This window comes from Sinohyriopsis cumingii, chromosome 18 (assembly GCF_028554795.1).
Source record: "Sinohyriopsis cumingii isolate HCF-2022 chromosome 18, ASM2855479v2, whole genome shotgun sequence".
NCBI classification, from domain to species: domain Eukaryota; kingdom Metazoa; phylum Mollusca; class Bivalvia; order Unionida; family Unionidae; genus Sinohyriopsis; species Sinohyriopsis cumingii.
Window position 1 is genome coordinate 98724544 of NC_142978.1, and position 26794 is coordinate 98751337.

The 26794-nt window shown below is 35.6% G+C and overlaps 1 protein-coding gene across 6 annotated transcripts in view; it reads left to right on the plus strand.

The window, feature by feature from the left end:
* Nucleotides 1–26794, plus strand: part of LOC149777570 (protein retinal degeneration B-like) — a 148009-nt gene that overhangs the window by 92864 nt on the left and 28351 nt on the right. For 5 of the 6 annotated variants that reach the window (XM_089942187.1, XM_089942184.1, XM_089942188.1 and 2 more), the window contains 4 exons: nt 10492–10960; nt 14712–14882; nt 19982–20140; nt 24055–24203. In XM_089942187.1, coding sequence (XP_089798313.1) covers nt 10492–10960; nt 14712–14882; nt 19982–20140; nt 24055–24203 — 948 coding nt within the window. The remainder of the gene's footprint in view (nt 1–10491; nt 10961–14711; nt 14883–19981; nt 20141–24054; nt 24204–26794) is intronic. The other variant, XM_089942190.1, reaches the window with a different exon arrangement.

Here is a 26794-nt window from a genome sequence, read left to right on the forward strand (position 1 = left end):
CCATATTACATTAATGTGGCATAGAGGTATGCCACCATTCTCTCCATTGTGCATGTTTTAAATGCAAACAGCTTCACCTTACATACATCACTCTCTCAAAAGTACATATTAACTGGGTCAAAACCTGCCAGTTATTACTTTTGCCAAGAAGCACTCGTATCAAGAAAGGCCTAGCAGAAGCCAGAATCTTCATGAATGATGTTCCATTACAAGTTGGAGGAGTTTTTCACTTCTAATAAAGGTACACGCCATCTATATTTCTAACTTTTTCTCTTCGTATGCCGGCAGAGTTTTTCCTTTACCATTTTCTAACATTTTGTCATTGTCACACATTTAGGTATTTACAGGGTTCCTGCAGTTATGGAAATTCTGGATAAGTTTGTAAATTACAGACAAGTATTTGAAGGGCCTTGCAAAGTTTTGACATTTTCATAAGTCATCCAAAGTTTAGGAAAGGTCATGGAATTTGGTTATTTTGCATTATCAGGTCACATTTTCATTTGTTGGTGCAAAAGTTTTACCAACCTACCTTACTTTGATAGAGGATTTGTTAGAATCGGTTTCCCTAAAACTTCAGACTACATCCAGGGATCTTACCGTCATTCAAAATCATTGTACTCATGGCACTCAAAAAAGAATGACCTATTTGATATGATGAAGTATGCCCCAAGCCAGCTTTAAAATGTTTTTGTGTTAAATTTACATGTTAGGCAAGTATTAGAGGTCATTAATTTAAGTAATAGGTTCTCTTGAAATTGGTTAAAAGGTCTTGGAAAAGTCATGGAATGACATTTTTTAACGATTGCAGGAATCCTGTAACTATTATAGATGATACTTGGGTCAGTTTATCAGCATAAGCATTCTATCATATTTAAAGAGCACTTAGTCACTTGCATGGGTAGCATGTTACTTCACAAGATAGGTTTGGGTTACAGTATTTGTATATGCATGGACGTCTTTATGCCCTTAAGAAACTCCTTATATATTTACAATTCCATCATTACTGTACATACTGGTGAGTTTCCTTTGCTACGGCATCCTTAGTGTTGGAACACCATGCTTCAGTGATTCTACCTTTACATGATGTCCTCGACCTTCCCTTCAGGTAGTATTGTAATTAAGAGTGTCTGCTATCACTATTTTCCAGGTAACCATCATTTGATATAGCTCTGCATCCATTCTTTATTCAAACAAGACAGTTGCAGGCCAATAGGTTCACCTCCCTACTGGTGGTATTGTCATTTCATTTTACCTGTATGCTTCCTTACTTTATAAGACTGTCTTTTATTAATTTCGTGGTCAACTTTTGAAATTTGGCTTACACCAACATTGCATTTTAAAAACGTGCAGAGCTACAGTTTTATACGTTTTGCTCTATTTGTCTTACAGATAAGAATTATGGGCAGAGTGCTGGAATGCACAGCTCATGAAGACAACATCATGGGTCTGCACACTGAGAATTTCTGACAGACAAGGGAAATAATTCAACTCTTACCCTTCAGGCATGAAGCCCCGGACATCGACATGCTCTGAAACAGCTGTGGCACCCAAGTCATCACCAAAGGACTCTGCATTATTGGCAGCTGCAGTTGGTCTTGTCTCCTTTAAACAAACAGCGATGTTCTCTCTCAGCAGACACATAGACCGGTTACATGGATCAAACATCCTGTCCCAACCTGATGACATCCTCCCCAAATGGATGGCCTATTTCCATTTTTTTTTTGCCTAGGCCATATGATAGGGATCATGAGGGGCTAGTCACCAGAAACTGCTGGGTTTGCACTTTGTTGAACCTGACTATGCAGGAATTTACGGGGACCAATCTAAGCCTTGTTCTGCTTTAAGACATTCATATGTTACAATGCCCAGCTTAGTCCCTTATGTTCCAGCAGATGCCACTTTGCAGTTTCTTGACACTCTGCCACTAGATGAGACTCCTTAATCAGCAACCTCTTGGAAGTCACAGTTTCTAATTCAGGGCACTCTAAGAGTTGGTGAGTGGTAAACACAGTCACTCTTCACCAGCTAAGTCTCAAGCATTACAGGAAACCTTAGCCTCACTTCTTGCACCCAAGATGCTGCTTGTTCTCAAGGGATGTCATCAATTCTAGATTATCCATCATCACAGACAATTCAGTCTTCTGGGCCTCTTTTGAGGAACTTTTCAACCTTTGACTGCTGGATTTATGCCCTCCTCCTCCCACTCCATAAACAACCTGGACCAGAGCTCCATTATCTATTGATCTTATAAAAAAGGAAGAGTCCAACTTCAATTACACCACTCCCTCGATAACTCACGCTCTGATAACTCATGAACCCGCTTATAATGCAGGGGCAGGCATGGATTCCATTTTTTAAATGAGAAAATACCAAAAAATGTATTCATATTTGTTGAACTTGAAGAAAATCATGATCAAAATTGGTAATGGAAAATGATATATTGCTCATTTTATCGAAAATGATAGATAGGACCTGGAAATTTTAATCAACATTATGAAATATCAATTTTAAAAAGAAATTATAATTTTTTATATATTTTCTTTCCAAATGACATTCTTAGTACACCGTAATTAACAATACTCAAGGAAATTTTGATCGATGTTAATGTCACTTACGCCTAGTGGAGGCAGTACTTTGATAAATAAATACCAATTACATAATTTTTTGTATCAATTGAAATTTGTATTCGAGTTCTATCTTTTAGTTCCTTTTAAATGTAATCATCATAAATGCAATGTGCCCTCTTGTAGTTAAACATAAAATGTGTCAATCTACCATAACAGCTATGTCTGCGAGCATTTCTCTGAGAACCTAATTAAGTGCCGACCATGTTTTGATATCGGACTAGCAGAAACATTTGTTGTATTGTTGTACTAAATAAAAAGTGGGCCTCCTTTTCTATTACGTTATTATGTCTATTGAATCAAATAAAGGAGGTGGAAGAAGGAAAAAAGTTAAAAGGCATACAAATCTTACGGACATAAGAACCTGCTTCACCGGTCATATGTTGGGTGACTCATTTCATTTGATCAATCTAACACTGTTATAAATGTTATTGCATATGTAATCAATTAGACTACCCTTAATTACCCTACTCAGCCATAACTGATTAAAGATAGAAAGGCAACCAAGCGAAATGAGTACTTCGTAAAATAAAGAGCTTTATTTCACAGATATTGACCATTGTGGTGGAAAATGAGTTTCCAAGAATTCCTGAATTCGCACATAGAGATATTCTCAAGGATGATAAAAAGTGTCACTGTTGCTTGCAATGAAATCACGGCAACAATATTTAACTACCGTATTTACGGTGTATGTTGGGACACGATAAAATAATTTTTTTCCCTGTCCCAGAACTTATGGTGAAACATTTGTTCACTTCGGTCATATGTCCCAAGACTTAAATGAAATAAATTTGTATTGCATTTATACTTGCCCCCCCCCCCTTCCCCCACTGCATGTTGCAATAAAATAGATAAATGAAACGCTTAATTGATAATAAAAAGAAAGAAACTGACCATGTACTGTTATCTTTGATTCCTTTTTTCATTAAAGAATAAAATATATCCATGATATCTGTATAAGCAACATAGGTCTGATAACACACGCCACATTAATCATTGATATGAACATTGAGAAACAAATTGTGTGTGGCTGTGCTCAGAGGTTTGAATATGTTATCTGACTGAAAACTGGATCCAACAAAATCACAAACAAGAAGGAAATAATCACCTGATATCTTGAAGATGCCATTCATGCATGACATGGTGTTAGGTGCAAAATAATCAAGATTGAATTATATCCAGGTCTACTGTATGACAGTATCTCGCAAATAAAAATCATCATTTGAAAACACATTCACTTGGCAATCTTTTCACCACCTCGGGTTACAAAAGTATCCTTACTATTTACCCGCAGACATCAATGTTCCTTTGTATTAATTGTAACTATCGATGCCAAACACATAGAAGCCCTGGTGGTGAATAAACACGACTGGCAGCGAGCAGTTAACTAAATCAAGCCAGTCTCAGTAGCTAATTTTGGTTACATTTTTTTTTGTGTAAAGGATATCAATACAAAGGTTATTTTATTGCAAAGCAAGCTGACATCGGAAGCTGACTATTGATTCTTTGAAGCGCGTCAATTTTTTTTTTTATATACAAACACAGCCAAGATATGGAAGAAACTTTGGTTCCTTTTCACCGGTATTCATGGGAATTAAAAAAATAAATTGAAACAGTGGAACAGACTTTAAAGTGATATAATATAGTGCTTCGTGCACAAATGTCGATGACCCAGCGTTGCCCAGAATATTTGGAGAAAATAATATCATGTGATGAATTTGTGAAGGCCAGAAGAGAAGCAAATGATTTTGCAAACTAGAGGGAAATAATCAACTGATATATTGAAGAGAACTGCCATTCATGCATTACACAGTGTTAGGTGCAAAATAACCAAGATTGAATTATATCCAGGCCTACTGTAAAACTGTATCTTGCAAATAAAAATCATTATTTGAAAACACATTCACTTGAGTGCAAGTGACAATCTTTTTCGCCAGCATGGGTTACAAAAGTAACATTACTGTTTACCCGCAGACATCAGTGCTCCTTTGTATTAATTATAACTACAGATGCCAAGCACATAGAACACCTGGTGGTGAATAAACACAACTAGCAGCCAGCAGTAAACTTGTTTGAACATACCGACAGGGCATCAGAGAGAAAGGTTATTTTTATTACAAAGCAAGCTGACCTCAGAAGCCAACTTTAGATTCTTTTAAGTGTGTCGATTTTTTATTATTTTGAATATACAAGGATGGCCAAGATATGAAAGCTAACTTTGGTTCCTTTTCACTGGTATTCACGGAAATTTTGAAAATAAATTGAAACAATGGAACAGTTTTTAAAGTGACACAATAGAGTGATTCATCTGCAAACATCGATGACCCAGCGTTGCCCAGAAGGTTTGGAGAAAATAAAATTATGTGATGAATTCATGAAGGCCAGAAGAGAACAGATCATTTCACCAACAATATGATCATTAACATGGATGAAACTCTAGTGTACTTTGATCGCATTCCTGATGGACTGACGATAAGATGGGGGTCAAAAGTGTGAGAATTAGCAGGACTATTGCAGATTTGAAGAAAAAAATCTGACTTTTCTCCTTGCAGTTACTACTTCAGGTGTTACCTCTAAAAAAAAATCTGCAGTATGAGCAAGCTAAAAAAATATTCATGTACTGAAAGAATGGATATTACATGTGCAGGAGAAGGTTTGTGTTGATGAGATGCTACTGCATTGGATTAAAGAGTTTTATCTCAAGTACACAGTTTTATATTTTTTTAAATAAAATTTCAGTTGGTGTGCATTTTCTGACATGTAATTTTTGAACATACAGTATTTTTAAAAAAATTCTTTTAAAATTAATTTATGGTGTCCCAACATATACGGTAAATATGGTAATTGAACAATTCAGAAATTAAGTTTTGACACAGACGTCTGTCTCACTAAAATTTTGCATTTTTTTCAATAAAAAGGAATCTTGTTTGATAGTGTATCAACAGCTCTGGTTCCCTGCTTCATAGATCCCTTGTTTCATAAAACTGTTACACACCACTCAGGGAACCAGACTAACCAACAAACACAAAAAAGGTGTGATGTAATACACAAATGTTTTCGTGTACCGTGTTGGTTGTTGAAACCAGTTGGAATCATGTTATCAATCCTTTAGATGTTTGACATTTTGAAACTAAACGTGATTGATACAAAATAATGAATCCTTCATCAGAAAAAGTGTATTATTGACAATTATTCTCAAAACAATTATAAAACGAGGATTCAGTCATTTAACAGCCCAGTCCCCCATCCAGCCCCATGGTTCTCTGGATGTCTTTTGTCTAGTGGATATTTAGGAGGTCGCTTGGTAACTTGCACCCTTGCTTATAGCGCAGTCTATGTTTTTGGACCCTGATGTGTGCGAGTTATTGAAGGAGAGGTGTAGTTCCAGTCTTGTGAGTTGGACATTTTGATCTGCCTTCATGATCGTTTTGTTGGCATTACTTCCTTTGCCATACACATTATTTTTTTGAAAACCCCAGCAGTTGACATTGATAACACTGCTTTGTTTATTAGAAAGCAACACTCTGTGGATTGAATGTTCTTTGATGACACTCAACAGTGTGCAATATTGTAGTCATGGCTTCTGTGTTGGACTTGTGTTTCTATGGCTATCTTCCAACAGGTGGAACATAGCTTATTTTCTTTCATGCCAAATACCTCAGGGTGTGAATGGGAGTCTGTCTTAAGAATAGCCTGAGTATTGAACAGAGCCATTCAACACACATTGGCCAATGCCATAACTGCAGGTACAAATTTACAATTGGTGGAACTCAATTCAATGCTCTCTACTCCCCCTTTTTCCAGAAGGACCACCTTAAGGCCATGTTACAAGCACAGCCTTTATTCTCTAACCTTACATTTGATGGCAAGATTTAATAAATCTGCAAACAAGCCACCAAGGAAACCAATTTCTCTCCCCTGCAGCCACAGCATCAATACAGGGATATTACGGAAAATTGACAAAAGAACCCAAGCGCCACACATAGGACACAAACCTCAGAAAATCGCCTATCAAAGTTCCATCCACCAAAAACCAGATCTCACAAACAAAAGTGGATAAAACACCAAGAGTGTCCTATCCTTCCTTCCAATGTTTATCCTTCCAACAGCTTCTTACCCTAAAAAAATGAAACCATCTGTACTCCTCTCTTTCCACACATCCCAGTTCAAGGAAGGCTTTAATTCTTTGCTCTCAGATGTGACAAAATCTGCCATGACGATCCATGGACTGGACTTGACAAGTGGCTTCCAAGGGACTGGTTACACTTTCAACACTCCAGAATTCCAACAGTTACAAAGGTCGCAATGGACCCATTCAAAGCCACAACCTTGCAGCAAGAAATAAACAACCCTCTCCAGAAAATGGCAGTAGAACACGTTCAAAACACAAATTCTCTGGAGTTTTATTACAGACTTTTCTTGGTCCCATAGGTAAATGGCACTCTGCATCTTGTCATAAACCTTGCTCAATGCCACCTCATTTTGGGTTGCCTTTTTATGTGCCCAGGGCAAATGATTTTTGTCCCCCCTGGAGGCCCAAAATTTGCCTGCTTTACAAACCCCACCCTGACCATTTGCGCACAATTGAGGCACTATCTGCAGAATAGGGACAACCTAAGTTGGCTCACTGCTGGTATACCTATGCAGGTACAGCTGCCAGAGGGGCCCCGAGTGGCCGAGTGGTCTAAAGCGCTGTCCGTTACGGATCACTGCCATCTCACCTCTGTCTTCGTGGGTTTGAGTCCAGGATTCGGCAAATGTGGATATGTGAGAAAGCATGCCAGTAGCTTCTCGTAGGTCGGTGGTTCTTCCCGGGGTTTTCCCGGATTCTTCCTCCACCATTAATACTGGCCGCCATGCATAGTCTATCGTGTGCTGAAAAATTGCATTAAACCCCACAACAACGCCAACAACAGCTGGCAGAGATTAGTCTGTACCATTGCAAGTATGGAAGGGTGGGGAACCCACCTACTACCATTCTTTCTGGAAGCCAGTGGTGCATGGTCTCCCCAGGAAGACATCTTTATATCGATATTCTGGACATGAAGGCCATTGTGAAATCCTTTCCTGATGGCAGGAATATTTATATGGCAAGTCCAACAACACCACAATGGGATTTTCAAAAGTATTGTTGTCAACAATAAATCCACGCACAAGTTCATCATATCCTGGGACCCCTAACATACTAGTCTTTGTCCTGGAAAAATCAACTAATACAAACAGAATAGTCTCATAATCCCTTGGTTTACACTCGGATATGTAAACCGACTGTTGATGGACCTGTTTGCGACAACTAAACTCCCAACCCTTGCATCTCCACCCCCTGACCCAAAACACTGGGCAGTCAATGCGATATTGATAGATTGGAATGACATAGATGCATATGCCTACACCTGATTCCAAAGTGACACGTAAGCCAAGAGACTTGGAGTGTTGCCTTAGTGCATTACTCAGATTGCAGAAGCTGATCACTGACCTGATCAGTTCTGCAATGGAAACTGCTTGGAAATTCGGATTTTACCTAATCTGCATGTACAACCACTAGGCAGTTTATCCCTATCCAGAGCTACTGAACCTGCATATCAGGATCATATCAAACAGGCTGTCAGAAATAAACAGTTCCCATGACCAGTCTTTAAAAGAATCACTCAAGCTCTTTAAGAGAGTTGCTCAAGCAAGAAGGCTCTACACTCTGAAAGCAAACAAACACATTTTAACTCTCCAGGAATCTTCACCACAAATAGCTGATGTCTTCCTCTGGCTCTTCAGAGAGAGAAAGTTAGCACTGTATATGATAAAGGGTTACTCCACCTTTGAGTATACATGGCCAAAAATGTTAGCCCTGTGCCCAAAGTTGAACCTATTTTGGGTATTAACCTGGCTGAACAAAATACCTCTTGAACCACTTTCAGGTGACCTATGGTGCACCTTTCATAGTAGACCTACTTCCACGTGGTATTAGCTAATACATGCTATCAGCCAGTCCCGAACAGATGGGTCGGTCTTACGTATGACAGCACCTTTTTATCGCCAAGAACAGGCTGCCTTCCACAGGCAACCAGACTTTTGTCATGAAACTGCTGTCTAGTCTGGACACATCAGCTCAAGGCCAACAGTTTGGGCTTTGAAGTGATACCATGATAGAACAAAGCTGCTGCACTGAGGGAGATCATGCCTATTTATACCTCTCAAGGAAGAACAGGATATATCAACAGACTATCACATTCTATATTAAGTGGGTTATTCATTCTACATATAGAAATAATCCCAGGTCATATGAACTTGGTACACATTTTGGCTCACAAGATTAGTGCAATTGCCACAAGCATCACATTTGACTGAAACTTTTCTTTAGCTGACATCATTCAAGCCATGGGTTGAAGATTAGAGTCCACATTTTCTAGCTTTTATCTCTGAGATCTATCATTGCAAAAGGCCCAACTTGGTCTGGTAGGACCTATAACTGCAGTTGAACAGGTCTCCCTTCCAGGTCAGTTGATAGCTTTTTTAGTAGCAGCTTCACGACATCTGGATTTATGGGGGGCAAACTTTTTGTATTCCCTATTTGAAGCCACGCCCTGACAGATGGAGTCCCCTCCAGTCATTTTACCTAGAAGCTGTCTCACATACCTTATAGGACTGGAGACGGTATCTCGGGAATAAGAAGATATACCTCTTACCTATTTTCCTAAGGTATTATGATCATATTTAAAGAAGAAACCAATTTTTCCTGATGAAATGTTTCTTTGAGAATACTTATTCAAACATAATACACATACACCCTCCCTGCCTCCCCACAGTTACATCCATATAGAGCATGCATTACACTCCAGTAGTAACTGACAGGTTCATTGATTTTGCTTCCAATCCTTTTACCTAAGGAGAGATCACTCTGCCTGACAAGCACCTAATTCAGCAGACATTTAGCTCCCTTTAGCCACAAGTTGCCTCTGGGAGGGCTGGATTTGCAAAGTAGTTCTTGTGAGAAGTATTTGAAAACTGCAGTGGGTGAGCTCAAAACAAATAAAGAGGGAGGTGTAGAACAATAAAAATAAAGGGGGTGGGCAGTTGATTATTTGCACATTCTGCAAACAACATATTGACATGCATCAACTTGGTTCTGACCAGGGTTCACTCAGAGAATCCAACAGAAGTTTGAACTGTGTGTCAGATGTAGTGATCGTCACTAATGAGACTTGCATTACCTTCAAACCCCCCTGTTGAATTTATATTTGACTTGTAACAATTGCAATGTTTTGTGACAAAGAATAGAAAAAGGGTAAATTTGGGGCATATAGAAATTGGAGTCTAGGCTTGTGGAATTTCAGTCAGGGCTTGTGATTTTTTTAAAGTCACAAGTTCTGGGCCCGTATTTAAAACAAAATTTTGAGCACTGATATATTGTTGTCATTTGAGATGATTTTATTTATTTTATTGAATTATTCACTGGCATTACAAAGTGTGCTGATATTCAGATTTAATAGCTGTTTCAGAATTACTGTGAATTCATTTAAAGACATTTTGGATTATATCATTGTGATTTATCAAGAATGTTGGCACATCATTACATCAGTGAACTTGATTCAGAATACCACCTGAATTCATTTTGATTACTTGATTTTTTTAATCTTTTGGTGGAACATTTACAACTACTTAGGATTTACAAATTTTGTAGGTTTTGGCTCTTTTTGTTACTAAGACTGTAGTCATAACATAACATTTTGTATTTCACTTGTCCACTCATAACATAATGTTTCCCCTTCAATGTGAAACATTTCCTTAAATCTACTTGAAAAACATTGATATCCTCAATTTATCAATGAGCATGAGACATTTTAATAGCTTAAATATTTTTTTCTTCTTGCAGATCTGTATATTGAGTGACTCAGTGGGCTCTCTTTTAGCATATGATGCCTTGTGTAGGTCAGGGTCACATCTAGGTGGAAGTCACTCTAGTTTGCTTGAACAGGAATTCATTCTATCACATGAAGGACAAGAGGAATCTGAGCCATTTCAACCGGCATCTGCCTGCCATCCCCAGCATAAAGGATCCGACCCAAAAAAGCATGACAGTGATGTTACTGGCATCAGCTTACATGGAACTTGTGATTCCCATGCAGAAGAAGCTGTGTTGAGACATCCGCATAAAACACAAATTTCAGAGCGATTAAATGTTGGCTGCAGTGAAGAATTGCCAAGATGTTCTGGTAGTGGTAGTGGAAGCTCATATGAATCGTTTAAATTTGATTTTGATGTCACAGACTTCTTCATGTTTGGGTCTTCCTTGGGTATTGTTCTTGCACAGCGAAGACTAAATGGAGATGAGGACAGGACATGTAAGTTACAAAATATACTTGTGCATATCACACAGCAATCATCAGGGGAAAATAAGTGTGCACATGCAAGTGAATGAGGAAGAAAGAAGAATATCTACAAATAACCATTCCCTTTCATAAGCTACTGAAATTGAAAGCATATTTTCAATAGATTTTGGTTTATAGATTTGTTGGTGCAGCAGAAACCTCAAGTAGGAAAAAACAAAATATTATGTTTTATAGATTAGGTGTTGCATTTAAGAGGCAGGTGTCCATGTATGATATTTTAAAAAGTGGCTTACATAATATAAAAGTTAGTATGCCAAGATCATGTATTCGAATGCACAGTAATTTATTAATTCTTTCCAATAATGGCCATTTATTTTTTGATGTAATGGTCATAGACTAGAAGAACTTTTGTGGTTTGTTGTCCATTGTCCAGCTTTCTAATAGCACTAATTAATCCTGAACTACTTGGAGGATTGCCATGAAACTGTACGCACATTAATCCCATGGTCTAGTTGGTCCTAAATGAAAATGGTTTTGCTCGGGCATACAATATGGCCACCACATTGACCATTTTGAAAATCTTGTTATTGCTACTGTATGGATGGTCATATCATTATGGGGTTTTCACAAGCAGATTTCTCAAGATACCTAGCTGGTCCTTAATAAAAATTGTACTGATCTAACATCGAATACTGGCACCATGGCAGTCATCTTTAATATTTTGTTGTTGCTGCTCATCTTGAATGGGGTTTTCACTAAATTTATATTAGGCTCGGCTAGCGTGGGTACATGGGAAAGCCTGCCAGTAGCTTCTCGTGGGTCGGTGGTTCTTCCCTGGGTTTTCCAGGGTTCTTCCTCCGCCAGTTATACTGGCCGCCATGTATAGCCTATCTTGTGCTGAAAAATGGCGTTAAACCCCAAAACAACAACAACAACTAAATTAATTTTTATCGTCCCTATGTTTAATTAGTCCCAAATGAAAATGCTGATCTAACATCCACTATAGCATACTGTACACATTCTGTGTTGAAAAACGATGTTCCCCAAGTTCCATTTGTTCTCCTGGACATTTGCTCTTTTAATTCTAATTTGTAAAAGAAAAGTAACTTCTAAATTTTATTGGTTATAAAACTGGCAAAATTTTCAACTTATGACATAAATTTTATACTATATTATCCTTTTGATTGATAAGAGTTTGGGACTATTTTTTTTTACCTGCAACAAATGAAAGGTACAGTGTTTGTGTAAATAAACTAAATTATTTATTCTCCTTTCATCTATTTTCATTAAAATAAAAACTGATAAACAGAAACTCATATGGGTGATTTAATATTAAATTTATAAAACTCATTGAATAATGTCCAGACAATTTTCAACTTGTGACATAAATTTAATACTTTTAATATCCTTTTGAGATCCTCTATATAATGCATTTATAAATGACACAGTTTGATATATGCATAATATCATGAAAGAATTCAAAACATTTGGTTTGAATGCAGAGATCTTAAAGAAGATGCTGAGTTTTTTCCACTTAAGCTTACACATTTAATACCACTATTGTAATCTTAAATAATTAGGTTCAGTTCTTAGAGACTGCATTTAAAGCAGAAGCTCTCAACAGTTAGGGATTAGGTGCTTGAACAAAGCCAATGACTATAAACTTCTTTTTTTTCTATACAATATTTGACGAATATAAACAGTTCGGCACAAGTGAATTTTGCCGCAAAACAGTGTTCAAAGAGTGGAATACTACAAGTAAAATCTCTACTGTTGTGGGCCTTCTGATCCTAAGGATTGTTCTGAAGAGTGCTTTCTCTGCAAACTTCAAATGATGCTGTTGAAACTATCATGATATCCTAGACTTATTGTAAGCATAAATGAGGCAAGTATATATCATACGACAACCATACTAGAGCTAAAATTGCAAGATACTCTGTCAAATAAAGTAATCTCCAAAGCAGCAAGAATTTTCTGACCTTGGGAAGAAAGTCAGAAATTCATTCCATGGTATGCAGGATCAATATATTAAAATCAAGAAAGCTGGTGGAGCTGACATGACAAGCCTGCCAAAAACACCCCATGGGAACCTTGACCTTTTGGTCTAAAATCAGATACTTTAAGTTCAGGTGAATAGTGGTGGTGTAAAGGTGCATATTGCTAGTGCTGAATTATTATATAAACATGAACTGGAAAGATATGGAGGACACATTGGAACTTGTAAAAGTCATGGGCAGGATCTTTATTGAAGATGATGTGCTTTGTAAAGCAAAAGGGAACAAGGAACATGAAAACTCGACCAAAAGGTGGAGTTTTTGAAGAAAGTGCTGACTGTGATAAAAGACAAAAAAGACAATCATTTGTCTGACTTGTTGACAATTAATTGGGATCAGACCAAGTTTTAGCTTATGCCTAGTGGTGGCTGTCCAATGGAAACAAAGGGGTATGAGCAGGTGACCATGTGTAGCTTGGATGATAAAAGACAAATAACTTTTGGTTGCTATCACCAAATCAGGCCTGCTACTGCCATCCCAGCTGATCTCTGCTGGAAAGACATATAGGTGTTGGCCACAAGGAGGAAAATTCCCAGATGACTAGGATGTGACATGTTCATAACTCACATAGAGCAACATTAATTCCATTATTCAGTTTGTTGACCAAATTCTGATACCTCGTTTGGACTCAATTAAAGGAAAATGGGATTGTACCAATCTTTGTACCAGCAGCATGCATGGATAAGTTGCAACCTCTAGATTTAACTGTTAACAACTTTTACCAGGAGGAACTCAGATCCTGATTCCATGATTGGTATTCAATGCAGGTGATTGATCAGTTAAATAAAGTGAAGGACACGGACTTCTTCATTCAAATCTGGTCTTGGTTAACCTGAAAACCTCTACCCTTAAGCCATTCCATGCAGAGTAGTTTATCTGAAAACATCTGCCCTTAAGCCAGTCCATGCAGAGTAGTTTTTTCTGAAAACATCTAACCATAAGCCAGTCCATGCAGAGTAGTTTATCTGAAAACATCTACCCGTAAGCCAGTTGATGCAGAGTAGTTTATCTGAAAACATCTACCTCTAAGCCAGTCCATGCAGAGTAGTTTATTTGAAAGCATCTACCTTTAAGCCAGTCCATGCAGAGTAGTTTATCTGAAAACATCTACCTTTAAGCCAGTCCATGCAGAGTAGTTTATCTGAAAACACCGACCTTTAAGCCAGTCCATGCAGAGTAGTTTATCTGCAGACATGATTTAGGAGAGATGTGATTCAAATGGACCTTGAGGACTAATATGCTGATTGGTTTTTTTGCAGTTAGTTATGCAAACATCTATTCATAAAAGAGAATATTATGTGCTTTGGGAAATTAAGAACAGTGAGTAAATCAGCTTTATTTACTAGACTGTACATCATGTAGAATCATGACAATCTTAAACGAGTTTTCATGTTCATGAAATTAGCATTCAAAATAAATTGTAATCAGTCATTTTCAATGTTTCTCATCATGCATGTACTTATCCTAATGTATATTTCACATTCTAAGCGCTATAGATAGCTGTGGTATTAAAACAAGAAATAGGTGATGCTTTTCCAATGTGTGTGATTGGGGGTGGGGTGAATATTGGCTTGATTGACATTTCGTTGTTACTTTAAAGTCATGGTCTGGCTCACACACAAAAACTTCAAAATTTGGAACCCGACAGATTTAAAGCATTTCTTAGTATGTAATGGATATGTAATATTTCCCTTACCCCTTTTTTATAGGTCCTCCTCAGAGGCCAGCTTGCCATCAAGTCTTCAATCTGTTCCACTCAAGTGATCCAACAGCTGTCCGCATAGAGCCACTGATTGATTTCTCCTTTAAGCACATCCCACCAGTTTGTGTCCCACGCTACACCCGGTTCCCTATGGGAGATGCCGAATCTATCCACCTTGGTATGCTAACATCACAGGAGATATCCAATTTTACAACTTCAGTCTTTTTTCATACCCTCACTGCTTGCAGCAGAAGAGCATTCTGGTCTTGTTCTTCTTGTCCATCTGTCCATTCATCAATCTAGAGAAGTATGTTTGTGAGATCTTGCAAAAACCACTTAATATAGACATATGAAACTTGGTAGGTGTATTTTGATTCATATATAGAGGACCTGTTTAGATTTTCAGGCCATTGTAGCATTTTTTAAATCTTCTACGCATCTTTGAACTTGTTTTACTTTATAACATGCTTAAGCAAAAATGAAGTTTGGTGGACATATTTGTATTCATATGTAAGTGACCTGATTAGATTTTCTGGCTGTTATAGCAATGTTCAAGTTTTTAAATGCCATCATAAGGCAGGTTGTATTTTTTTTTTTTTGATGCACTGAACATCAATGGGTTCCTTAATTTCTTTCTGCCCAATGATTTTAGTTGTAGATCACGAACCTTGACCAGGGGCCCCGAGTGGCCGAGTGGTCTAAAACGCTCTTCGTTACGGATCACTGCCATCTCACCTCTGTCTGCGGCGGTTCGAGTCTCGGGTTTCAGCCAATGTGGGCATGTGAGAAAGTTTGCCAGTAGCTTCTCGTGGGTCGGTGGTTCTTTCCGGGGTTTTCCGGGTTCTTCCTCCACCATTAATATTGGCTGCCATGTATAGCCTATCGTGCTGAAAAATGGCGTTAAACCCCACAACAACAACAACGAACCTTGACCAAAGTTTTGTTGAGTTCTTGCACCTGATGTATCAAACAGGCCTATTGATTTGGGGATTGAAAAATAATAGGTTAAGATCATTGTCACTTGAAGAAACATTTTACAGAATAAATTTTGTTTCCAGAGAAAATTCCTTGATCAAACTTTGTGGATGGCTTGCACTTGGCATTATAAAGAAACACGGGACTTGGCATACTAAATAAACCAATGATTTATTTTGGTATAAAGGTCAGCTGTCATGGTCATAATTCATAAGAAGTTTAAACAAGATAATAATGGTTTCTACAGAGGAAGTTTAGTTCAATATCACATACCTTGACCAAAAGTCAAGGTCCATTAGTCAGTCATCACCAGAGGTAATTATGCTGAGTGCCTTCACAGGGAAGGCATATGCTTTGCTGTTTATGGCATTCTTGTTTAGACATTTAAGTTTTGGGAGTTTTCCATTTTGGTTTGCAGTGAGGATATTTCTGATTTTAAGAACTCTGCTTAAATCGGGGAAGGATTAAACCTTCTTTATTATGCAGTCATACTCTCTCAGTTGCAAAATATTTTAGCAGCAAAAAATATGCAAGGTAAATTTAAAATGGTAATGGAAATGATAACAGAAAGTAATATTTATTGTTAGGAAATAAATTTATATCTGCTTTTTGGTAGTGGATGGGACAGATGGTTGCTTGGGTTGTTTGATGTCAACTTTCTTTGGTATTTCATCTACCCCGGATTTGAGTGATTATTTATAAATATGATTTTGTACAGGGGTTAGTAATTGACAGTAAAGGTTTTTAATCAGGGTGGATTGTGTGATTTTGATCTTTAACTTGAATTTTTTCTACACTGATTGCAAAAGGATGATCATTTCTAGTATGATATTTTATGTAAATGCGTACAAGATGGCTGAGGGGTTTGGGAGGATGGAGGTCAAAAGTGATATTTTTATAGGCATAGAGTGCTGAAGTTTTGAACCTTGATGTTCAGATAAGTTTTAGGCTCCATTTTGACTTGTACGGCACATTGTGTTACATACATCCATCCATCTGTTTGCATAAATTTTTTGTTTTGGCATTGAGTCTGGCATTTGGGTTGGGTGTATAGTGTTACCAATATCTCCTCATCAGTTTGGGTAAATTTTTGTGGGGCATAGAGTATTACCAAATATATCTGTTTGGGTAAATTTTGTGTTTAGGCCAGGATTCTGGCATTTTGGTGAGGCATATAATGTTACCAATGTATGTTTATCTGTTAGAGTAATTTTGTGTTTTGGTCAGGATTCAGGCATTTTGGTGGAGCATAGAGTATTACCAAATATATATGTTTGGGTAAATTTTGTGTTTAGGTCAGGTTTTTGGCATTTGGGTTGGGCATAGAGTGCTACCAATTTCTGTTTGGGTAAAATTTTGTGTTTAGGTCAGGATTCTATCACTTGGGTGAGGTATGCACAGCCCATGAAGACTTTTTAGTTTGATAAAGTAGTAGACTTTCTGGATAATTCTCAAACTTTTCTTTTTTGTTTCAGGCACACACACACACACACACACACACACATGTACACATACACACAGACTACTACTGCTTAATTCTTAAAGATAATAAATATGTGGGTTCACACACAATAATTATAAAGTGTACTTGGCTATGTGTAACATTTGTAAAATATTTCATAAGAGTAATTTTAGTAACAGATTTTAATTAAATATTTTGTGGCACCTAAAAAATACTGCAGAATCTGAATAGAGCATGACACATTTATTGTTTAAAATTATTAAAGGTGTCACAACTTTTATAGTATTCATTTCCTTATACTAGTTAGTACCTTGGTAGTTACATGTTCTTGTTTCCCACTTTGTAACCTTTCAAGGACCTAATCAAGTGTAATATTGTAATAGTGACTTTCCTTTTTCCCCTTCTTTGGTATAGTTGCAATTCTCACAGTTTGAGATCATCTTAAATCCTAATTTGCCCAGGTTTCTGTTCACTGAGATCAGCAAAACCTGGTTTTCATGGAAACCTCCATATTTATGACAAATAACACCATATTCACAGACCTCTTCAACTTGAGTACATGCTAGAACTAAAATTTTGATTTTTTACAGTAAATAAGTTGAAATAGTGTAGCAGAAGATATCACGGTGGCAATGCATATAAATAAAGATGTCTGTAAAATATTTAGATCGAAGTAGCAGTACATATAAATAACTCTGTTAAGTAATGTAGATTGAAGTAGTGATAAAGACAAAGATGTCTGTTAAGAAGGTAGATCGAAATAGCAGTACATATAACTAAATCTGTTAAGTATGTAGATTGAAGTACATATAAAGATGTCTGTTAAGTATGTAGATCAAAGGAGTAATACATATAAAGATGTCTGTTAAGAAGGTAGATCGAAGTAGCAATACATATAACTAAATCTGTTAAGTATATATAAATTATGTAACAATACATATAAAGATGTCTATTAAATATGTAGATCGAAGTAACAATACATATAAATATGTCTGTTAAATATGTATAAATTATGTTAAATAAAAATAAATTTTTGTTATGTGGATCGAAGTAGCGAGAAATATAAATAAATGTCTGTTAATTATGTAGATTGAAGTAGGTACATATAGCAGTACATATAAAGAACTGTCTGTTAAGTAATGTAGATTGAAGTAGCAATAAATATAAAGATGTCTATTAAATATGTAGATTGAAGGAGTAATACATTTAAAGAGGTCTGTTAAATATGTTGATCGAAGTAACAATACATATAAAGATGTCTGTTAAATATGTAGAGCGAAGTAACAATACATATAAAGAGGTCTGTTAAATATGTAGAGCGAAGTAACAATACATATAAAGATTTCTTTTAAATATGTAGATCGAAGTAACAATACATATAAATATATGTTAAATATGTAGATTGAAATAGCAATTCATTTGTCTGTTAAATATGTAGAGCGAAGTAACAATACATATAAAGATTTCTTTTAAATATGTAGATCGAAGTAACAATACATATAAATATGTCTTAAATATGTAGATCAAAGTAGCAATAAATGTAAATAAATGTCTGTTAAATATGTAGAATGAAGTAACAATACATATAAAGATGTCTGTCAAATATGTAGATTAAAGTAGCAATACATATAAATAAATGTCTGTTAAGTATGTAGATTGAAGTAGCAATACATATAAAGATGTCTGTTAAGTATGTAGATTAAAGTAGCAATACATGCAAATAAAGATGTCTGTTAAATATACAGATCAAAATAGTAGTACATATAAATAAATGTCTGTTAAATATATAGATTGAAGGGGTGTGTGATTTAGATTTTTAACGTAGGTTTAACAAATTTCCAGTAATATCGCTACAATGTCTGCAGTGTGGCAGTTTAATGTGTGATGTCTAGTGCTGAGGCATCGTGCCACAGACATGTAGCATCATGTCCCACCCAGTCACATTATCCTGACACTAGGCCGACCAGTCCTAACACTAACCTCTTAATGCTGAGTGCCTAGCAAGGCTGCTGGTAGTACCATTTTTAGAAGTCTTTAGTATGACTCAGCTGGGTCTAATCATTTTTACTCTAAGACTTAAAAAATTTAAAAAAAATTTACATCTTGAAGACAAAGTCCCATCATGACCTTGGAAACAACCAATCATTTTAAAATAAAATAGAACTTGTTTACAAAGGTTGCTAAAAATTCTGAAACAAGGTGAGGATTTAGATCAACACGTGGTGTTTATAAACTAACAGTCAAAGTCAAACTATTTTCAAAAAAAGTATCATCTCTAGTGAATAAATTTACAATACAATATCATGTAATGAAAAATATATTTTTTTTAAAACTGACAAACAATTAAATTGAAATATATATTAAATCAGATATAATTAAGTCAAATATACATAACGTAGCGATACATATAAAGATGTCTGTTAAATATGTAGATTGATGTAACAATGCACATAAATAAATTTTAAGTATGTAGATTGAAGTAGCGATACATATAGAGATGTTTTTAAATATGGAGATCAAAGTAACAATACATATAAATAAAGATGTCTGTTAAATATGTAGAGCTTATTTTATAACAATTTAGGAAATTAAGTCCATTGACAAAGATAAGTTTTAGTTTGATTAGCACTCAAGGATTTTTGTGATTGTGTCCTGATCCCAATGGATAGTATTTATGTATTCTTTGCTTAATTTAACTTGCATATTGAACCTCCTAACAAAAGAAACTATTAAAAATGGACACAATGTTTTCATTGCTTGAGTTTAATTTATTTGCAGGTTTCATTTTTAAGTTTCTCAGTGAGCTGATTCTCTCTAATACGATGTTTTTCCTTACATAGTTGAAGCCATATACAACCACCTGCACTTATTCAGTGAGCACTTACGAAGCTCAGTTTCTCCTCAGTCGCTTCCAATACGACGACGACACGCTAGTGTAACAAGTACCAGTAGCGACATATCAGTAGTAGAGGGCAATGCAGTGGTCAGCATAGCAAATGGTAGTTGCTTTTCTCCTCAGCAATAGGGTTTAATTATTTATTGCTAATTTCTTTTCTTTCACTAATAATATATATATATATATATATATATATATATATATATATATATATATATATATATATATATATATATATATATATATATATATATATATTTATATATTTATTTATTATGTGTTTTATTATATTTGCATTAACGAATTAGTTATTTTGTTTATAGCTATGGCCTGTTCAGGTCAGCATTACAGATGACACTGGCATCTGTAGCCCTGTGAATTTTCACATGAACATCTCAGAATATAGATGAAATAAACCTAATTAATTTTGTGCATGAATTATTTCAACATCTTTTGTATCACACAAAAAGCAACACTATTTATATGATACAAACTGAAAAAGATTGGCCAGTGAATATGTAACCTGCTCTGTTAGTACTGCAAATTTTCCGTGAGTCCACATTCAGTTTAGACTCAGTTTCAGTTGAGCAGTTGCAGGTGTTGCATGCCAAGAGTAAGCAGACATCATTTGCATCATCTAATCTTTTAAAAACTATCTTTTATTTCCACTTGCTGTTTGTTTATGATATTATTTGTCTAATTACTTGAGTAGACAATGATTTTACCTGTGTAATGTCATGGCTTCCATAACTAACTGCTCAATCCTGTATCAAAAGTACTATTTTCAAAACTCCAGTACCACTTAGTAGATCACATGTACACATCATACCTGCCATATCCCCAGATAGTGTAAGGGGGGTGGGGATTTGAGATTCAAAAACCATTTTGAGGTTCCAAAGGAAGGGAGGTCAGTGTGCATGACTAACAAAAGTGATATCATACACTGAGAATATGCTAACTTTTCATATAAACCTATATTAAATGATTGGAAATTCAGATCTGAATAAAAGAAAATAATATGTCTCTCCTGTTCAGAGCATTTAATATACTTACAATGAAAAAAAGAAGTTGGTAGATGTAGTTTTGTAAAATAACATAACACCATGCAAGAGAGTGTCATTAGTGTTCATCACTACACTCACTAGACTGGATGGTGTTCTGACTTATCTGCCGGACTCCCTGAGCGAATCCTGGTCAGAACTGAGTTGATCTGGACAACCATAATGTCAGCATTATCAGAACTGTGTTTGATGCAGTCTGGTCATGAAATATGCTTGTCTTTATGGAAAAATGAATATATCTCACATTTGGGACTGACAATTTCAATGGGGGAAGGCATAATAATTTCAGTTTTAATGGGGGCTCTGTTCAGTATGGGTGGTAATGCTTTATCAACACAAATCAACTGTGCAAATATGACTTTTAGCTTATTATTTTCTTTTAATCAATCTGTTTTATGGTTCAAAGAAACGTTGTTGTTCTTTAATACAGATGGATGAAACATTTTCATTTAAGTCAGTTTTATGTAATAACTTCTGTTCTCATACTTTCATCCAGCATCTCTTTGATTTACCTATATTGGATTGTTCCATTTTGTGATTATTACCTATGCAGATTAGCACAGTGGGCTTAGTTAATGTAGTCTTAACCCTTTACCTCATGCAAGTGCCTTTGGATGCCTCTACTCCACTCGCATGGAAGCACCTTTTGATGCTTGCTGTAAACATCAGCCATTTTAAGCATGTTTTCATAGCGCCACCTTCGGGGAAAAACACCTATTAGATACTATGTTCATTTCTGCGAATGACCATTACATCAGATCATGTGGTCACTGTTTATGCTCTGGTTGAAATCTGCTATTTAAAGTAACTGGGTTGTATTCTCCACTCTCCAAAATGGAGATTGTGGATTTCATTCAGTACTTACGAAGTTTTCACGATTAGAATCACAACTATGAAAGCTTCAATAACTTAGGTAAATGCTCTGATATTGATGTAGGCAGCAATTAGTTTTTATAAATGATCAAATTCAGATGACTTAGTGATGTAGACGCAGACAGAAAACTTGTAAATTTCGAGTACAGTATGAGAAATGGCAGCTACGGTTGGTCACTCGGCTTCACTGACTTGACGGTGAACGAGCTCTATCAAGATTTTAAAGCACATAAAAAATTCTCCCGAGAAAAATAATTACACAGCTATAATGATCGCACTTTACTCTTAAATTTTTCCATACATAATAGATGTGTACCAAAAATGTAAAATGGTTAAAATTGCTGTTAAACATAACATACACTACATTGCTTAACATTTAACAGGCAGGCCTATGTGTATGGAGTCGAATAGGTAACAGGTGTTCTATTTATAGTGCACTGCACTGGGTAACTTTGCTCTGTGAGGTAAAGGGTTAAAACACATCACATTAGCTATTGTCAGCCAATTAAGTAACGTGAAATATCAGTTTATACCTCTTTGCTTTTTAATTGCTGCTATTTAAACTGCCCAAAAGCTTCAATCAGGAATGTTTACTCTTTATACATGCATGTAACTGACATACTGAAGTGTTGGTTTTTGTTTAACATTACTGAAATATTTTTCAAAACATGATGATGTCAGGGGGTTTAGAAGTAAAAATTGTGTTTTGTAGCATGACCCGCCATGTTACAGTAGGTATGGTATGCAGCCACAATATATTTGCATGTATAGAATGAGTGGTGTTGCTTAGTATGATGTTTAAATAATGTAAACAAATTCAGTAATTATAGGTATATATTGAAGGTGTTCCATTGAAAATTCACTGAGCTATAAACATGAATATCATTCACAATCTTGTGATGAAGGAATATAGTTTATTTCTTAATTGCTTTTTTATAGTATTTGCATACTTGTTCCCTCCTGTATGTTTGTACACCCTTACCGAATTTAAAGAAATAAAAAGCATCATTTGTCAAAAATGTACAAAACATTTCTTAAACAAATTGAACAAAAAAATGGAGAAACTGTCTTGTATACATTTATGGAATTTTTGAGATTATTAAAGACAGTGAATGACATCACATATGCTGCTTAAAAACAGACCCACCAACAAAATATGGGAACCGTGTTACCAAAGAAACTCCTGTTTGATTTGAAACACCATGTTGACAGTATTTGGGACCCCATGGTGACAATTAGGTTTGAAATTATAAATTGATGAACGACACAACTTAGTTTTGTGCATTTTTTTAGATCATTGATGCCATATGTTTTTGACCTTGGTGGAGGGGTACAGACAAACTGGAAAGTGTGTGAGTACTATAGAAATGAGAAAAGTTTATTTATTTATTTATGCAAGTCTTTATATCGGTAATTTTTATTAATTTAATAAATTTTTATCATATTGTTTGTTTGCTTGCTTTTTAGCTTGTGTATGCTTGCATATGCTTGTTTGTGCTATATCTACACATATATTTATTTGCCTGCTTAGAAGATGGTTAACTACAACTATTCATGCTTATGGCTTAGTGTCTAAAATTTAGTTTGTATTACTAAAAATAGTAACAAGCTTTATGGTCTTAGTAACATTAGTACTGTACAAAAGTATGTACCCACTGGCCTTTCATGTCAGTTTTATGCCAGTGAAAGGCAACTCAAATTTAGGTAAATAATTAAACCCTAATGGTACTTACCTCCCTTGGAAATTGTTCCACTGATGGTGTTACTTCAAGCAAAAGTAGAAACAAAATTTATAAGGGGGCGTCAGATTAATTTTTCAGTAATGTTCATATTAATTCTCTTGTAACAAATGCAGAAAAGGAAATTTGGAAAAATGTTCAGATTGTTTAGAGGAGCATGTGTATGATGGTAAAATAGACCAATATCTTTGAGTTGTGTTCTTCCATCTGATCTTGAGTAAATTTTTATAAATTCAATCTTACATGTCATCAGTATTCTTTGATAAGGTTGGGGGGGGTGCTCTTATAAGTGACTTGTGTGTATATAATCTTAACTTGTAATAAACATGTGTATATTTTGTCAGTGAGCAGCAAATGGTGGGGAAGCAAGAGGATAGACTGTGTGCTATATTCCCCTGAGATACTCCATTCATTTCCCATCCCAGCCCTACCACCATTATTCCATGCCAGCTTCTGGGAATCTACTGATGTAGCAGCCTTTATCCTCAGACAGGTAATAACAACTTATTTGTTTATGTTTATATATTTGTGGGGAATTGGATTGGCTGTCTGGTTAGTGTACTAACCTCCATGGTTGTATGGCCAAAATTTTCCTGTACCAGTCCAGGTTGGCTGCCACAGTGTGTTTCACTGTGTACTTATTCCCATGGCCTCAGCACTAATGGGTCTTTAATGTACTGATGTACTGTTAAAAAGCAGCCACCAATGAATTATATTTGTAGAAATAAGCCCAAATTACCTAGCCTAAATCATGCAAATTTGTCTTCAATTTTAATTCTATACTTAAGGCATTTAATTGGTTGAGCGTTTGTTCAACTTAAATTTCATTCATTCAGAACAAATTTCACTATAGTTAGTCCTAATAGTGTGAAACGTCCACAAATGAGCTTCAGAACATCAAACCCATCATTGGAGAATGGCATCCCACAAACAGAAAAATTGTAGAGATAAGATGGTACTCTGCCATTCTTGTATCAGACAGGAGTACCAGACTTGAAGGGTGAACCTTGAAGAGGATGTCGGTGTTCACTGACAGTTGAGCACATGTTGACTGAAGATTTTTGGTGTGAACTTAGTATAAAAAATGTCTTTACAATCATGTTTCTCCAAACAAAATCTTGGACATTTTGAAAGACAGCAATTTATGTAGTAAATGTTTACCATATATTTTAAATATTATATATTTTGTACCTTTATGTTTCATCATTTAAAAGAATATTAAAATCTTTATCATTTATTTTGTAGTACTTCATGTTTAAATTTATTTGGAATTATTTATCTTCCTAGTGAAATTCATTTTAGAAAAAAATTCTGAGCTTTTCAGACACCTTATAGCCATTTGTGCTGAATTGCAATTGCACATATGTACATATATATGTACATGTATATACACACACACACACACATGTAGACTGTCAGACAAGTCATTGGTCAGGTTATCTAACATCAGAATTGTTTCAGCCAATCATATCATTGGATTCCAGATTTGGGTTTATGTCAAGACTTTAGTTTACTAAAGTGAAATCCAGGCTTTATTGCTGGGTTTAAAACTTTAACTTCAGACTTGTGTTGTGCTTCTCCAGGAGAAATCCCTCCTTGGTGGTTTACAATTTGGACCAGGATATACAAAATCATTGGTTTGAAACCTCCAACCAGAATTTAATGTTTTACATGAACAACAACCCATGATAAATTTATTAATGCCTGAGTATAATCAGAATGTTTCAGATTAGACGAATGCACATTTCTTTAATGTCAACAGTCTAAATCAGTATTATCGATATTTTTGGTTAGAGGATTTGATAAAATATGCTTCATCGTTAATTAGCACCAGATTTCACAGTAACCTTGATAAAGTAATTCTGTTTTCTTCATTACACCTCTAGATTCATTCGAACAGATAAATATTTCATATACCTTTACACCACTCAAGTAATGGTTCAAAAAAGGCAAAATATTTGTTACTATTTTTTCTGTCATTGTTGATGACTCAGGCATCAGCCATTTCTTTTCAGCAAATTTGAAAGTAACTTTATAATGATGCTCTTTTTATTCCCCATACAAACTCTTTCAGCATGATTGCAACAAAAGATGCAAAGGATCCAAGTGACAATATGGTGTCACATTCAAAGCCACAAGAGTTTAAGAGTTTGGAAATGGTATCAGGGGGTTTTGGATTCTGGACAGTGTAGTAGTATTAGGTTTGTTGTTTTATGTGCTTGGGCTGGGACAAATAATAAGAATGATGAACCATGTGGTATTCTGATTTAAGCTTTAATGTATGCATCCCATATATCCTAACTTTGCATCCCTCCCTCAGTAAGTCACACCCTGACAACTTGTGAACCCACTTATAATGTGGGGTCAAGTGTGGATTCCATATTTTGGGGGGTAGAAAATACCCAAAATTGACCATTGTTTGTTGAACAGGAAGAAAATTGCAATAAATAATATTAACTGAAACCTGGATATATTTTAAATATTGTCATCAAAAATGTTAGACAGGACCTGGAAATTTGAATCAATATTGTGAACTTTTCTCAGCTTTTAATAAGAAGTCATATAGTTTAAAGTTTCTTTGCAAACAACCTTCTTAGTACACCATAAATAACAATATTCAATGAATTTTTGATAAGCGAAAAAGTCACTAACTTCTGGAGGCAGCACTTTAATAAATAAATACCAGTTTTAAATAAGCTTTTTATGAAGTGAAATTTGTGATTTAGTTCCATCTTTTAGTTCATTTTAAGCATAATCATCATAAATACAATGTGACCTCTTGTATTCAAACTTTAAATATGTCAATTTACTATAGCAGCTATGTCCATGAGCATTTCTGAGAACCTAATTAAGTGCCGACTGTTTTGATGGCTGACTTGCAGAAGTTTTTGTTGTATTGTTGCACTGAATTAAAAGCAGACCTGTTTTGTATTATCCCATTAATTACTTTGTTTGAAATGAAGAGGGAGGGATGGAATAAAAGAAAAGTTAAAAAGGCATGCAAAGCCTATCCATGTCAGGTCAGCTAATTTCCATTGATCAACCAATCACTGATATAAATGTTATTGTGTACATAATGTAACT